Source organism: Hyperolius riggenbachi, chromosome 3 (assembly GCF_040937935.1).
Source record: "Hyperolius riggenbachi isolate aHypRig1 chromosome 3, aHypRig1.pri, whole genome shotgun sequence".
NCBI classification, from domain to species: Eukaryota; Metazoa; Chordata; class Amphibia; order Anura; family Hyperoliidae; genus Hyperolius; species Hyperolius riggenbachi.
The window spans coordinates 464722894-464738416 of record NC_090648.1 but is presented as its reverse complement, the minus strand read 5'-3'; the positions used below and the strand labels follow the sequence as shown (position 1 = coordinate 464738416).

The 15523-nt window shown below is 41.4% G+C and overlaps 1 protein-coding gene across 1 annotated transcript in view; it reads left to right on the top strand.

The window, feature by feature from the left end:
• Window positions 1–8415: 8415 nt before the first annotated feature.
• Window positions 8416–15523, top strand: part of CXCL14 (C-X-C motif chemokine ligand 14) — a 53463-nt gene continuing 46355 nt past the window's right edge. The window contains exons 1-2 of the mRNA XM_068277942.1: window positions 8416–8687; window positions 9553–9658. Of these exons, the coding sequence (XP_068134043.1) occupies window positions 8624–8687; window positions 9553–9658 (170 nt within the window). The 5' untranslated portion in view covers window positions 8416–8623. The remainder of the gene's footprint in view (window positions 8688–9552; window positions 9659–15523) is intronic.

Below are 15523 nucleotides of genomic sequence, written 5' to 3'. Positions count from 1 at the left end.
CTTACCTCCCCAAAAAATAAGACACAATATTGTGTAATATACAAATTACAATTATTTCTTACTCCAAAAGATCTACAACGCGTTTCGCGGGTCTTCCTTAGGCAAAAATACAAGAAGGAGCAATTCTAAGAGTGTCTATATGTGGGTAGGTAAGTCCACCATTAACCCCTCCTCCCCACAATTTTAATATACTTCATTGGCGCCTCTGTTCCTCAAACTGGGCATTAGACAGGCTGTTTTCTCTAAATACAAACAGGGTGGTTTTCTCAATTTCATCCTTCTCTCCTGTAGAAGAGTTTAAGTACTCTTTAACACTGCAATTTGGCAAAACTAGTCTGGTAAAAAAATTAGAGACACCCTCTAATAACAAGTTGTTCCACCTTTACCTCTGATCACAGACGATATTCTCCTTGACATGGACTGAACAAGATGCTGATACCTTTGCTGAGGTATGTTGGTCCATGTTGACCTAACTATGCATGCTACTCCCCTTTTACCTCTCTCTCATTCACCAGCCTTTTTCTACCTATCTCTTGAAGTTTTTTTTCTGAACTGCCACTCTCTAAACACCTGAGATACTGTTCGGTGATACAATTCTAAAAGAGTCGTTCTTTCAGAGATGCTAGCACCAGCTCTTTTTGCACCAATAATCTTTCCTCATTTAGAGTCACTTACATCTTTCGTCTTACTCATTTTGACATAAACATCCGTCATAACTTAGTTGTCTGAAGCTGAGCGTATAAACAACTCTGCTTTGTTACGTCACTCTACGTCACTGTTGGACTGGTTTAATGAGCGGGAGGTCCACGCATGAGAAGAAGACCCAAACTGGATGTGACTTAGCTGGTACCAGGGCTGATCGCGGGAGGGACGGCGTGGGACTAGCTTATGCGGCTGGAGGAAGCCTTGAGTAAGTATCAAATCTTTTCATCTCTGGGTAACTTTAAGTGGCTTTGATAGAATGAGGATGGCAGCCTTCGTATTCCTCTCACTTCAGGTTCTCTTTAACTACTTGCCGACCGCTCCACGCCAATTTGCGTGAACGCAGTGGCAGCTTCAGGACCACTCCATGCCGTTTGGCATTAATGGACTGGAATGGGGATTGCAGGGGAGCGCCCGCCGATACACGTGCATCCTTGCTCTGATGATGGCGCTCTGCCTTCAGCCTCCCAGCGGCGATCGCCACTCGGAGACTGTTAGATGGCGAATCAGTCTGTACAGCACTGTGATCTAAGGCAGCACTGTACTGGGGACAGCCGTGTGACACAGCTGTCCCCCTGGGGGACACAGAAGCGATCCGCGGTGATAGGCTGAAGTCTATCACAGTCTATCGATGTGATAGGCAGACGAGGGGAGGGAGGGGTATTAAAATAATTTAAAAAATAGGAAAATTTAATAATAATAAATAAATATTTATAAAAAATAAACACACCTGGGGGCGATCTGACCCCACCAACAGAAAGCTCTATTGGTGGGGAGAAAAGGAGGGGGACATCACTTGTGTGCTGAGTTGTACGGCCCTGCAGCGAGGCCTTAAAGCTACAGTGGCCTATTTCTGTACAAATGGCCTGGTCACTAGGGGGGTTTAACACCGCGGTCCTCAAGTGGTTAAAGTGTAACTGTCGGGCATAAAATCAAACATCAATTCTTTATTTTTATATGGTAAAAAAGTAATAAGGATGCTATCCAGGCAATCCAAAAGTTAAAATCACTATTACCTTTCTTGTTGATAAATGATCATTCCCCAGTTTACCTGACTCTTATTTGGTACACATACAATTTGGTACGCAAAAGGAAGTTGCAGGGCATGCTGGGTTGTCCTTTTTTGCTTCTCTACTTCCCCATCAGACTTAACTAATGCAGCCTGATTGGCTGAAGTCTTTTTCCCTCCTGTTTTCCCCTCCCACACCTCTGTTCCTCTCTGTTTGGCCAATATTTCTCATGCTGAAACAATGCACTTTCTTTAGTGAAGGGCGGGCAATGCATACACAATCAGGCAGAGGAGAGTAAGGGAGGAAATTACATCAGGATTGGCTTCAAGATAGACACACTTAAAATAAGAAATGCTAAGAAGGTTTTTATCTTTTTTTTTTACTGTAGAAAAATCACTAAAATCAAAGTAGAGCAAGTATGTATCTACTTATATATGTGTTGTATTTCCTGAGATAGTAAGGCTGACAGCTCCTCTTTAATGCTCATTTATAAGCATATCCTTCATTATGGGCCTGTTTGCACTGGCCACATTGCCACCGTGTGGTGTGATCACGGCGGTGCAGCTCAATACAATCCCAATGGGACCCGCATGCGGACTGTAGGAAACTGCAGCATGCAATCCATAAATTTAGCCGCACTGCATCCTATCATGACCTGAAGTTCGCATCAATGACTAACATTGGATGCAGCTTCAAAGTGTGTAGTGGAAACGGGCCCTGACTCAATAATTATATGTCACAGGAAACCAGCAGTTGTAAATTGTGTAATCTTGCAATAATTGCACCAGAGGAGCTCGGTGAGGACTGTATAAAATAATGCCTAGTTTGAAGTTTTCAGATAATTCCCAATTTTCCTGTTTTGAATAACTGAACGTGCCTCTATGGTAAGAATTAGGATCCTCTGAGGGCTGAGCGTGTCTAAGCAGTATTACAACTAACAAAGCAGAGTTTTTCTGCACACCATGTACCATATCAGCCATTCACTTTCCTCACTTTCAGTTGGATAAATGAATTAAGAGAAAGTCAGCAAACAAGAATAAAGTGCATAGTGGTGATAGGTATTCCCTTCTGTAAAACTACTAAATGAATTGTGCGGCCTTCAAATGAAAAGCTATTCATATTATTTCCAGTCTCTGAAGGCTTATCCACCGAGAAGATTCCAGTCACAGGTCTTGTACAACTCTGTCTCAAATGCTGTCTTTTCTAAAAATCACTAAATTAGTTCACATGATGTCATTTCCTGGAGTCTACTGCACAAAGAGGAAGTAAAGGATACGTGATGTAATTTCCTTTAGTAGAGGGTGATCATCTGCAACTGTCTGCTGCACATACCTGTCCCTTTTGATCTTAGCTACACAAAACTTAAAGGACAACTGAAGTAAGATGGATATGAAGACTGCCATATTTATCTCCTTGTAAGCAATACCCGTTGCCTGGCTATCCAGCTGATCCTTTGCCTCTAATACTTTTAGTCAAAAACCCTGAAAAATCATGCAGCAAAACAACAGACATTATTGTCAGATGTGACCAGATTAGCTCAATGCTTGTTTCTGGTGTGATTCAGACACTACTGCAGCCAGATAGACCATCAGGACTGCCAGGCAACTGATATTGTTTAAAGAGAAATAACAATGGCAGCCTCCATATGCCTGTCACTTCAGTTGTCCTTTAACCATATATGTTGCCTGGACGTGATTGTCACATCCAGGTGGCAGCTGCACGCTGCTGTGCACTCCTGTGCGTGATTGCGCGCGCGATCTAAGTCTCTGGTAGAAAGACTAATGGCTTCTTATCAGAAACCGCCGTCTTTCTGATAAAAAAAAGTTTCCCGTCCACCGTATGCTTCCTGGAAGCGAGAACGTTCGCTTCCAGGGCTAAACATTTTTTTTTACTGTGGCCATCTTGTGGCCAAATAGTCCAAATAGTAAAACTACATCTACATACATTTTCTAATGAAATAAACACACATTATTACATTTAAAATTAACTGTTTACCTCCCACAACAAAACTTACCCAAATAAAATGTTTTATGAAAAAAAATACAATAAAAAAAAACAAAATAAAAAAAAAACATAAATAGTTACCTAAGGGTCTGATCTTTTTTATATGGATGTGAAGAGGGTATATTACGAACATTTTTTTAAATTATAAGTTTGTAAATAGTGATGGACGCAAAGCTGAAAAATGCACCTTTATTTACAAATAAAATATTGGCGCCATACATTGTGATAGGGACATAATTTAAATGGTGTAATAACCGGGACAAATGGGCAAATACAATATGTAGGTTTTAATTATGGTAGCATGTATTATTTTAAAGCTATGATGCCCCAAAACTGAGAAATTATGTTTTTTTTCCATTTTTTTATATTCCTGTGAAAATGCATTTAGAAAAAAATAATTCTTAGCAAAATGTACCACCCAAAGGTATAGATCAATTTATTGTGATAATTAGTGATAAAGTTATTGGCGAATTAATGGAAGATGAAAAATGTTCTGATGCATAAGGAAAAAAAATACCTGTGGGCTGAAATGGTTAAAGGACCACCATTGTGAAAAATTGTAAAATCTAACCACTACCCACCTGCCATTTTAAAACATCCTATTGGTCTCTCTTAATGGACCACAGGACGCCCTCCCTGCCGCCGCTACCATGCCTGAGCGCTTGCCCCCCGTTGTGAGTACTGGTTGGAAACCGCAGAGCTGTGATTGGTAAAGTGGAAGAAGTCTTCCCTGAACCAATCAAAGTGGTTGTAAGCAAAGGTCCTGGCTTCAACAAGAAGCCAATGTGCTTTGCTGTTACAAACACTGACTGTGTGTTTATCCTAACCACCTTGGTGTTCTATTGTTTGCGCCATGGTGGATGCGCAGCACTATTTTTTGAATTTTTTTTTTAAATCATGTAGCTAGCCTAGCGCTAGCTACATGATGCCCCCCTCCCTTCCACATCCCTCCCACCCCTCCGATCGCCGCCGGTGCTATTACCCATAAGGAAATCCCGGTCTGAACAGGATTTCCTTTAGGGCTTTCCCGTCGCCATGACGACGATCGCGATGATGTCATCGACGTCATCGACGTCGTGACGTCAGACGGAGTTCCGATCCACCCCTCAGCGCCGCCTAGCACTGTTTGGCCAGGCTACGCAGTGGTCTTGGTGGGGCAGCGTGTTACGCGGCGGGTAGCGGCGCATCGGCGGCGAGAGGTGGCGATCGGCCCCAACACGCAGTAAGCAAAGTGCTTGCTGCGTGTTTAAAAAAAAAATATGAAAATCAGCCCAGCGGGGCCTGAGCGGCGCCCTCCGGGGGTCATGGACGAGCTGAGCTCGTCCATACCGCCAAGGAGGCATAGAGACAGTGATTATGAGGACATCTAGTGGTAAAAAAAAATAAATGCAAATTTGCACTACATTTTACACAAAAAAATTCCTCCGAGGGTTACAAAAAAAAAAAAAGATCTACTTACCCGGGGCTTCCTCGAGCTCCTGGCAGCCTATGTGTCCCTCGCCGTAGCACTGGTGTCCCAGCATCCCCTCCGTTGGAGATGCCGACCTTGCCAGATTGGCATCTGCTGCACCTGAGCGAGCCCCACTGGTGACCGCGTTCACTTGGTCTGGAGCGTTCTGCACAGGTGCAGTTCTTCTGTGCCTGCGCAGAATGTTCCTTACCACACGATCCTGGGACACCGGAGCTGGGGCGAGGGCACGGGACTACTGCCAGGGGATGGACAAAGCCCGGGTGAGCAGATCCTTTTTTTCTGTAACCATCGGACATTTCCCTTAAAACTGTGGCAATTGTGGGTCTCTGGAGGGCGATGGAGCAGCCCCTCAAAACTAAGCAAAGCCTGTCTCCCCCCCCCCCCCCAAACACACACAGCTCAATCTAATTAGGAGTGTACCTCAGGGGAGGTTTATTTTGGATATTTTTCTATAATTACTGCCTGGTGGCCTTTAAAGCAGGGGATTTCGAAATGACACTCAATAACTGTCCATTCAAGTGAGTCAGTTAAAGCGCAGCAATCTGATGGGAAGGAATTCGTTACGGCTAATTTAGATCCTTTTTATTTCTTTTACCTACGCAAAGAGCAGCAGATAACACCTGTAAGTGCTGCGTGACCTTAAGAGCTTCAAGGATTGTTCGCACAGGTGACATTGTAGTGGCAATAAAGTCATCAGTAGTCAAAGCAAATAATCTCACATGATTTGCCACTGTGTAACAGCAACTGAATCAATGCAAACAATATTCTGCTGACTGTAGCATGGCTCTGCATCCACGGAATAGGACTGTGTGTACTGGACAGAATGTTACATAATACAATACAAATTGTATATAAAAGATTGTTTTTTAAGGTTTCCTGGGTAATATTCAATATTTAGAATAAATAAATGAATAAATGCAAATAAATGAATAAATGCATATTTCAAAAGCTAATGTACTATTATGGACACTATTTACAATAGAGTCCAGGTAATCTAGAACTCAACTAATCAGCAGTCTCAACCAACTAGCACAAATTGTCGGCAGTACTCACAGTAGTGAAGGCCAACTTCTTTGGCTGTGGGTTCCACAGCTCCCCCAAGGTCAATATACTTTCAATAACTATATTTTAACATTTAACCACTTCCGCACCACAGGTTATTTCCCCTTGAAACATTAAGCTCCTCCCATTCACTCGTCAATAACTTTATCACCACTTATGACATCGAAATGATCTATATCCGCCACAAATTAGGCTTTCTTCGAGTGGTACTTTTTGATAAGAATTATTTTATTTTAGCTGCATTTTAAAGGGAATAATAAGAAAAAAATGAAAACATTATTTCTCAGTTTTCAGCCATTTAAGTTTTAAAATAAAATGTGCTGCGATAGATTAATCTAACACTTTTTATTTGCCCATTTGTCCCACTTATTACAATGTTTAAATTGTGTCCCTAGTACAATGTATCACGACAATATTTGATTCAGAAATAAAGGTGCATTCTTTTCATTTTCGTTTCTTTATACTAGATTAATAATTACAAGCCCTAGCTTGGAATAGTAGTAGTGATATTCCCTAATGGCATATATGTTAAAAAACTGAGTTACCTAAGGTAACTATTTATGATTTTGTTTTATGCTGTTACTTTTTTTTAACAACAGCAATAACCATAGTTATATGGAAAGGAGGGGGAAATAAGGGGTTAAAATTGGGTATTCTTTTATCTATTCACATTTTTAGGTGTATGTTTGTTTTTGGCCATTAGATGCCCCCAAACTATCCGGTGTACTGAACACAGAAAATAGTGAAGAGCTGTGAATAATGATGGTATTTCATTGATGCCAGATCATCACTCACTTCTGGGCTGGCACACTGATCGGTAAGTACTGATGAGTACTCTGCTGCGGGTGGGGGATTAAATACAGTAGAATCTCATTATAATACACTCTGATGTGGTAAACATTTGGACATAGTAAACTACCTCTCCAGGTCCCAGCCAATCTCCATTATAAGTCTAAGGGAGCAACACCTGATATAGTAAACTCGGATATAATACACCTTCGGGTATAGTAAACGCTCCCGCACTCCTGCCCGCAGATCATTAGCCCAGGAATCAATGAATCGGGCCGTGGTGCCGATCACTGATTCCTCTCCCCCTGGAGAAAAAGCAACAGCTTCTCTCGGAAGCCTTGCTTTTTGTGCCTCCTACGTCCCCCTACGTCCCTCTAAGCGTGCATGTTATGCTTAGAGTGACGTCATGTAAACAAACCTAAGGTTGCCATCTTGTGGCCAAAAAGTAAAACTACATCTACATAAAAAAAAATAAAAATAAACATATATTTACATAAAAAAAATACTATTTACATCCCACCCTCCCAAAAATACCCAAATAAAATGTTTAATAATAAAAAAAACATTACAATTAAAAAAAAAACACATAAATATTTACCTAAGGGTCTAAACTTTTTAAATATCTATGTAAAGATGAAATATTTCTATTTTTTTATTATTATAAGCTTGTAAACAGTAATGGATGCAAAACAGAAAAAATGCACTTTTATTTCCAAATAAAATATTGTCACCATACATTGTGATAGGGATATAGTTTAAATGGTGTAATAACCGGGACAAATGGGCAAATACAATACATGGGTTTTAATTATAGAGGCATGTATTATTTTAAAACTATAATGGCCAAAAAATGAGAAATAATGATTTTTTTCCATTTTTTATTATTCCTACTGTTAAAATGCATTTACAGTAAGGTAGCTCTTAGCAAACTGTACCACCCAAAGAAAGCCTAATTGGTGGCGGAAAAAACAAGATGTAGATCAGTTCATTGTGATAAGTAGTGATAAAGTTATAGGCTAATTAATGGGAGGTGAACATTGCTCGGATGCATAAAGTGAAAATGACTGAGGACTGAAGTGGTTAAAGAAAAAAAAAACTCTTCATATGTAGTTTACATAAAGTAAAAGCCTTATGTATAAAAATGATCTTTTCTGTTAAAAAAAAGCCAATAGTAGTAATCATAAAACTAGCTAAATTCAATGAGCAAGAGATTCCTTGAAAATTCTTAGGAGGAAAAAAGTGTTGTGAGTTCCAAAATGCATGAGACTTCAGTGCTGTCATTGCACACAGGCAGAACAGGATAGGGTAAGCTGGAAATCTCCACCCTCCTCACTGAACACATTGCAGTGAGTAGTTTGGTTGCTATGCATGTTAATGACTTTTGCACCCTGGGCTGTAGGATTCTGTTTTAAAAGTGGAAAAGCGAGCGAGGCACAGCTCAGAGTGGAGGTGGAACTCGAGCAGCGAGGACAGGCAGCGTCATTGTCACTCCTGTCAACTCAGCGCACAGGGAAAGCCACTCACTCCAAATTACACAGGCTGACACACAGCACTGGTTAATAAATAACAGGAGAGGAACTGGGACATGAAACCCCTGTGTGCAGCTATCTTCCTGCTTCTTCTAGCAGTCTGTGTACTACATGCAGAAGGTGAGTTATTTGTCACTCTTTTATTGTTACATTTTATTTTTCATTCCTATAGTTATCCTAGTTCTAAAAACATGTCCTTTTCTTATAAACACTAGTGACAGGTGTGTGTGTGTGTGTGTGTGTGAATAGTGTGTACAGTGTGTACAGGCAATTCCATATTCCTTTAAAATAGTCTACAGAAACGCACACACTCAAACACACACACACAAACACACACAAACACACACACCACACTTGTATGATATCATGTTTCTGAGTTGACTGTAGGATACTAACACAAACTTGAGTACAGTGTGCACATGTATTTCAACTTTCCCTAAATTAGTCTACACACACACAAACACACACACACACACACACACACACACACACACACACACACACACACACACACACACACACACACACACACACTCACTCACTCACTCACTCACTCACTCACACTCACACACACACACACACACACACTTGTATATCATTTTTGTGAGTTGACTGTATGATACTAACACAAACTTGAGTACAGTGTGCACATGTATTTCAACTTTCCCTAAAATTAGTCTTCACACACACAGACACACACACACACACACACACACATAATTGTATGATATCATGATATCATTTTTGTGAGTTGACTGTATGATGTGGACACAAACTTGTGTACACACACGCACACACACGCACACACACACACACACACACACACACACACACACACACACACACACACACACACACACACACACACACACACACACACACACACACACACACACACACACACACACACTAACTCATACACTTACATGATGTCATCATGTTTGTTAGGTGACTATTTACTTTTTTTATTATTTTTTTCCTGCAGGTTCAAAATGCAAATGCTCCAGAAAAGGTCCCAAAATTCGATTCACAGATGTTCAGAAGTTGGAAATTAAGCCAAGGCACCCGTACTGCGAGGAGAAGATGATCATGTAGGTACCCTAGATTGACTTTGCCTCGTAACTTCACATATAGCATTTGAGTTTAGCAATGCATCTCTCTAAGCTGGTGATTAGACCTCATTGCTGTTTTGCATTCATTGCAGACCTGAGACATCTTGTCCCACTGCGAGAGCAGAGAGAGGGCTGGATCCACTGTTTAATGTGGACGTTTTCAGACCTGTATCTATCCTGCAGGGCAACTTGAAGGTTGCCTAAGGCGGTGTTGTTTTAAACAGCATTTTAGTCACTCATTTTGGAACCTTTGCATGGAAAATCAGTTGTAAATATGTGAGATATACGGTGACAGTCTCCCCAATGTCTGTAGCTAATCGTGTATTTTTACTGTTTGCCACAATGGATTGTTATATCTAATAAGGACGTAGTTGTGGGGTTTGTTTTGTGTGTTTTGTGTTTGTACAATAGACAGGCAAACAGATATGTAGAAACAATATAAACTATCATATACTGCATCAGCTCCTACTGCAAGTGAGTTCCCATTAGATCTCAATGCCACAATGACCTTGGCAACACTTATTTGGAATATTCCATTCTTCTTGTGTCTATTTTTTAATGGGTACCTGAAGTGACACGTAGCACAATGAGATGAACACATCATCTTATAGAAAACACATTTGGGAGCTGAGGACAGAGAGAAAAAAAAAGATGTGTCTGTATGGGTGCTGAAAAATTTTCATTCCCCTGTTCCACTGTTATTCCCCTGAGGAAGTAAAATCTTGAAAACTTCATTTTTAACTTTTAAAGGATACCCGAGGTGACATGTGATATGATGAGATAGACATGTGTAGGTACAATGCCAAGCCCACAAATAACTCAGCTGTGCTCCTTTTTTTCTTTCTCTACCTAAAAGAGTTAAACATCAGGTATGTAAGTGATGGCTTCTGTCTGGGTCGGGACCAGGTCGGACTGGGTCAGACTGTAGCATAACCCTCACTGATAAGTAATTACAGCTATAAAACACTTTCCTGTCAGTAAATTGCTTCCTGGAGCAGGAAAGAGATAAAGGATCAATAATTCATAGATTTGATCTCTAGCATACTTCAATAAGGGTGTCATTGAGCAGAGACAATGAGACTTAAAAAAACTTAAAAATTAGAATTAAATATAAAATAAAACTGTGGGATATATAGAAAAGTCATTTTTAGGAGAAGGAGGATAGACACAATTGTTTATCTCAACATTTTATTTTCACCTCGGATGTCCTTTAAATAGAAAATAAGACAATTGGGTCCTATTGAGCGTTAGATGTATAGATACAGGTTTATTTACACTTAAAGAGTACCTGTAAAAAAAAAAAGTTCCCCTGGGGGGTACTCACCTCGGGAGGGGGAAGCCTCAGGATACCAATGAGGCTTCCCCCTCCCCTGTAGCTGCAGGCAGTCCAGCGCTGGCCCCCCGGAAGTGTCCCAGAATCCTCCCTCGACAAACCTGACAAGCGTTGATAAGCACTTATTTTTTTACCTCTCCTGGCTCCAGCGGGGGCGCTGTTGCAGCTCTCCGCACGGAGATAGGCAAAAATAGCCGATCTCTGCCGGGTCCGCTTTACTGCACAGGCGCAGGAGACTTGCACCTGCGCAGTAGAGTGGCCCAACAGCGATCGGCTATTTCCGCCTATCTCCAAGCGGAGAGCCGATACTGCACCTGCGCTGGAGCCGAGAAGGTAAATATTTACATCTCCGCTGTTCGGGGAGCTTTATCACCGCTGCCGTGGGACCGAGGAGGACGGAGGAAGCCTCAATAGGATAAAGGAGGCTTCCCCCACCCCAGGTGAGTCCCCCCCAGGGGAGGTTTTTTTTTGTTTACAGGTTTTCCTTAGGGTTTGCTTTAAATGAGAATTTCAGATCAGCATTATATAAAATAACAACACCCATTAAAGCTAATGGGATCCCATATTTAAATAAAAAAAAGTCAGATACTCACCTAAGGAGAGGAAGGCTTGGGTCCTAATGAGCCTTCCCTCTCCTCTCCCGGTGCCTTTTGGTGCTGTGCTGTCTCACCCGTTCACATCCCCCGCCGAGGGGACTTCAAAAGCCTTCGGGAGCCGAGTCCTACCGAAGACAGGCGGCTCACTCGCGAGTGCGTCATAGAGTGCGCTCGCGTGTGCGCAGTGTAGAGCGGCCCGTCTTCGGGAGCACTCAGGCTCCCGAAGCATTTCTGAAGCCTCCCTTCAGCCAGGAAACAGCGGTATTTGACCGAAACGGTCGAATACCGCTACAAGAGAGCCAGCGCAACAGCAGGGACCGGGAGAGGAGAGGGAGTGGTCTATGGAACCCAGAGCCTCCCTCTCCTTAGGTGAGTATCTGACTTTTTTATTTAAATATTGGTACCCATTCACTTTAAGAAGACATTTGTTGAATTATTAAACATTATAAGACAGTTAAATTCAGCAGGGTTGTTAAATAAGTCAGAGCAAAAAAAAAAACAATGAGATTTTGCAAAGCAATGCATGGCAACCAATTATTAATATTATTATTAGTTGTTGTCTCATTTTGACAAATCACGTCAAACATACATTCCTTGTGCATTCACCTTGCTCTGTGAGCTTCTTTACTGACTAAACCGGCTTGTCCCAGTAATTGGACTAGTTCCCATGTCAATACCCTCAGGCTTGCTCAGTTAGCATTGAAGGGAAGCGTGCAGAGCACAGTTACCCAATTAGAACTCATTTTATTGAAGCCAAACAAAAGCTAGATATATTCTGATTGGTTACTAATAAAACATATTCCTGGTTAACCTATAAGATTACTATAGTTACTGTGATTCTCCTTTGGGGATCAACAAGAAACATTGCTGAAGATATTGACATTTATATACACCATTACTCCTTTAAAGCAACAGTGACAGCCATCCTGTCCCAGGAAAAAAAACACATATATATGTAGATAAATACTTGTTCTACTTACATAGCAGACATATTGTACTGTCCTCAATTTGATATCAGTGACTTTTATATAGTACTTATAAAGAAAACTGTTCCAGGCATTTTACACCTTTACTGCCTTTGACTGAAGCCAATCCTGATGTAATTTCCTCCCTTACTTGTTATTCTGCCTGAAATGGTGTATGCATTGCCAGATCTCCTCCCCACTGAGCTCTGTATTAAAAACTGCACTGCCATATCTAGCTTGCTTTGTAAACACACGTGAGCACAGCATAGAACATATTTCAGCTGCTTCTGCAGAGAGGTGAGGTGATTTCCCTTCCCAGCCCCCTGTCACTTGGAACTGCCCTCAGCCAATCAGTGAGGAGCAGGAATGTGGGAGGGGAGATAACAAGCTTCCCTCTCCTCGGCAATGTACCAGAATATCTCAGCAGACACACTAATGATTATATTGGAATGCTTGCAGACTTCATGTAGACTACATAATAAACACTGAGTAGTGGGTAAATAGAATTTTATGGCTGACACTCCTGCTTTAATGTTCTCTTTCTGATAATTAAAAGGTATTTAAATTACAGTATATGTTGTAGTAATCCTGACCTTCTTTTAAGTGGCTTCAAAATTGTATTTGTCCAATAGTACCGGAGGGACTATTAAATAATGTGTATTAAAATCATCTGCTTTCATGGTGTTCCATCCAGAGTAGGACCTTGCTTTATGGCCGCATTGCTTCCTATCATGTACATAATGGAAACAAGTGAATTCTACAGATAGTAGAACATGTTTGGTCATTGTTTTATTCTGCTTGATTTACAAAAAAAACTAAACTAAACAGTAACAAATAAGGCACCAGGGGGCAGTGTGCTAATTCCCTAAGTGTAACGCAGCTTTGGTACCTTCCCACGAACACAGCTGAAGTGCACTGTGGGCAAACGAAACTGGAGCAAAGGTGGAATAGTTGCTAACAGCTCCCAATCAGGACTCACCTTTTAAAGAGGAGCTGTTAGGTATAAGGTCTCAGAGAAAATAAACACATATATCAGTAGCTAAAGATTGGCTGTACTTACATTACATATGCATTTCACTGTCCACGTTTGTACTTCACAGAATTTGTATATAGTATATGCAGAGATAGATGCTCCTGACAGCTCATGGCAGGCTCCATGTTTTTCTGTCAAATGTGTCGTCATGTCCTGCCTGCTTCCTGATCATAGATAAGCTCGTACTTGAACAACACAGTGTGCAGTGAATATTAATGAGCCATGTGGCTAGGAACAATAGCTGACTCCTGCAGTGTACTCTGCCCGGAGATTTATCAGTGCTACGCGCTGGACTGAGTTACAAGCTGCTGAAACGTCTCATTAGCAGCCGAGGGGAGGGCCCCAGAATGCTTTGCAGTATAGTATGCGGCTTGCGTCCTCTTAGGTCTAACAGCTTTTCTGATAAGAACACATCAAAGGTAAAAGAGATTTTTATCTTCAATAATGCCTTTATGGCTTCCTTCTAAACTGTTTAACACAGGAGTATTGAGGTTTAAATTAGCTTCTGCAGCCTGACAGTTACTCTTTAAAGGAAGGATGTATTCTGAATGGCTACTGTGGGTAACGCCTCCATTTTTTAGCTATATTGATCAATTGGAATCAATAACCATTCAAGGAAGTGGGGCCACCACAAGGAGGATACAAGTATTACTTCAGCAACTTACCACGTCTGAGGGCCCTAGAGGTGCCCTGTTGTGTTTATTGTTGGGACCTGCAAAGTTTTTACGGCACCCTGCATGGTAGCCTTGCCTATGAAGATATAGGAGGGAGATGGCTACAGAGCCTACAGCACAATGCCATACTGAGGAACAAGAACTGCCCCAGAGTGTAAGGGGTGGTTCACGTGGATGTTTATTTTCCTAGCAGTTCCTTCATTTCAAAAATGTAGTTTGCTAGAAAATTGGTATGCTATGGAATGTATTAGATCATTGGTGATGACACACATCAGAAGTCTATATCATTGTTTTATTGATGCTGTGGCAAACAGGGGATAGGATACTGTTGTATGCAGCTTCTCAGGGGGCAAAGGTGCCACCCAAATGTGCACTTTGCATTTCCTAATAGATTTTCCTACATTCCCTCATGAAACTGTTCCATTTTGGCAGCTGCTGTATGTTGGTGAACACAGTATGAATCAGGGCCGGGCCGAGGCATAGGCTGGAGAGGCTCCAGCCTCAGGGCACAGTGTAGGAGGGGGCGCAGAATTCATTCAGCTGTCATTCCTAATTGTGTATGAAGCAGAAAGAAATAAGAAAAGGGGATACATAGCAGTGATTGCATGCCAGATAACTAGATATTAAGGTGTTGGGGAGGTTGTGGGCCCTGTGGCACCTTTTAATCTAATAGCAATCAGTGTGTGACAGCTGGGGTGGGAGGGATGGAGGGGCGCACTTTGGTGTCTCAGCCTTGGGTGCTGGAGGAACTTGCCCCGCCTCTGGTATGAATGGACCATGACTTAGTATCTCTCGATCTGAAACACGATGGTACTTTGGGGCAGGTGTATTGCCTGTGCTTTAAATTTACTTGCTTTATGAACGAGTTCAGAGTTTACCTACACAGCACTGTATGATTATTGTGTCACACAATTTACGTAGCAAACTGTGTAACTTGCATTATAATGTACAAGCAGCACTTATGTTGCTTGTGTAACAGGCAATACATATGCAATGCATGTATATATAACAAGTTACTCAATTTGTCTAACTGCCTATATAAATTGGGTGAATCTTGGTAAGCTTAAAGCGAAATGAAACCCAGCAATTCTTTTTTGCTCTAAAACATCATTTACAGCATATTATATACTAACGGCAATTATTTCTTTACTAGAACAGCATTCAAAGGGTTAAACACAGGACAGAAAGCTCAATGTAGGGAAAGCTGGACGAATCATCAACGAAACTAGAGATAATGTTATCT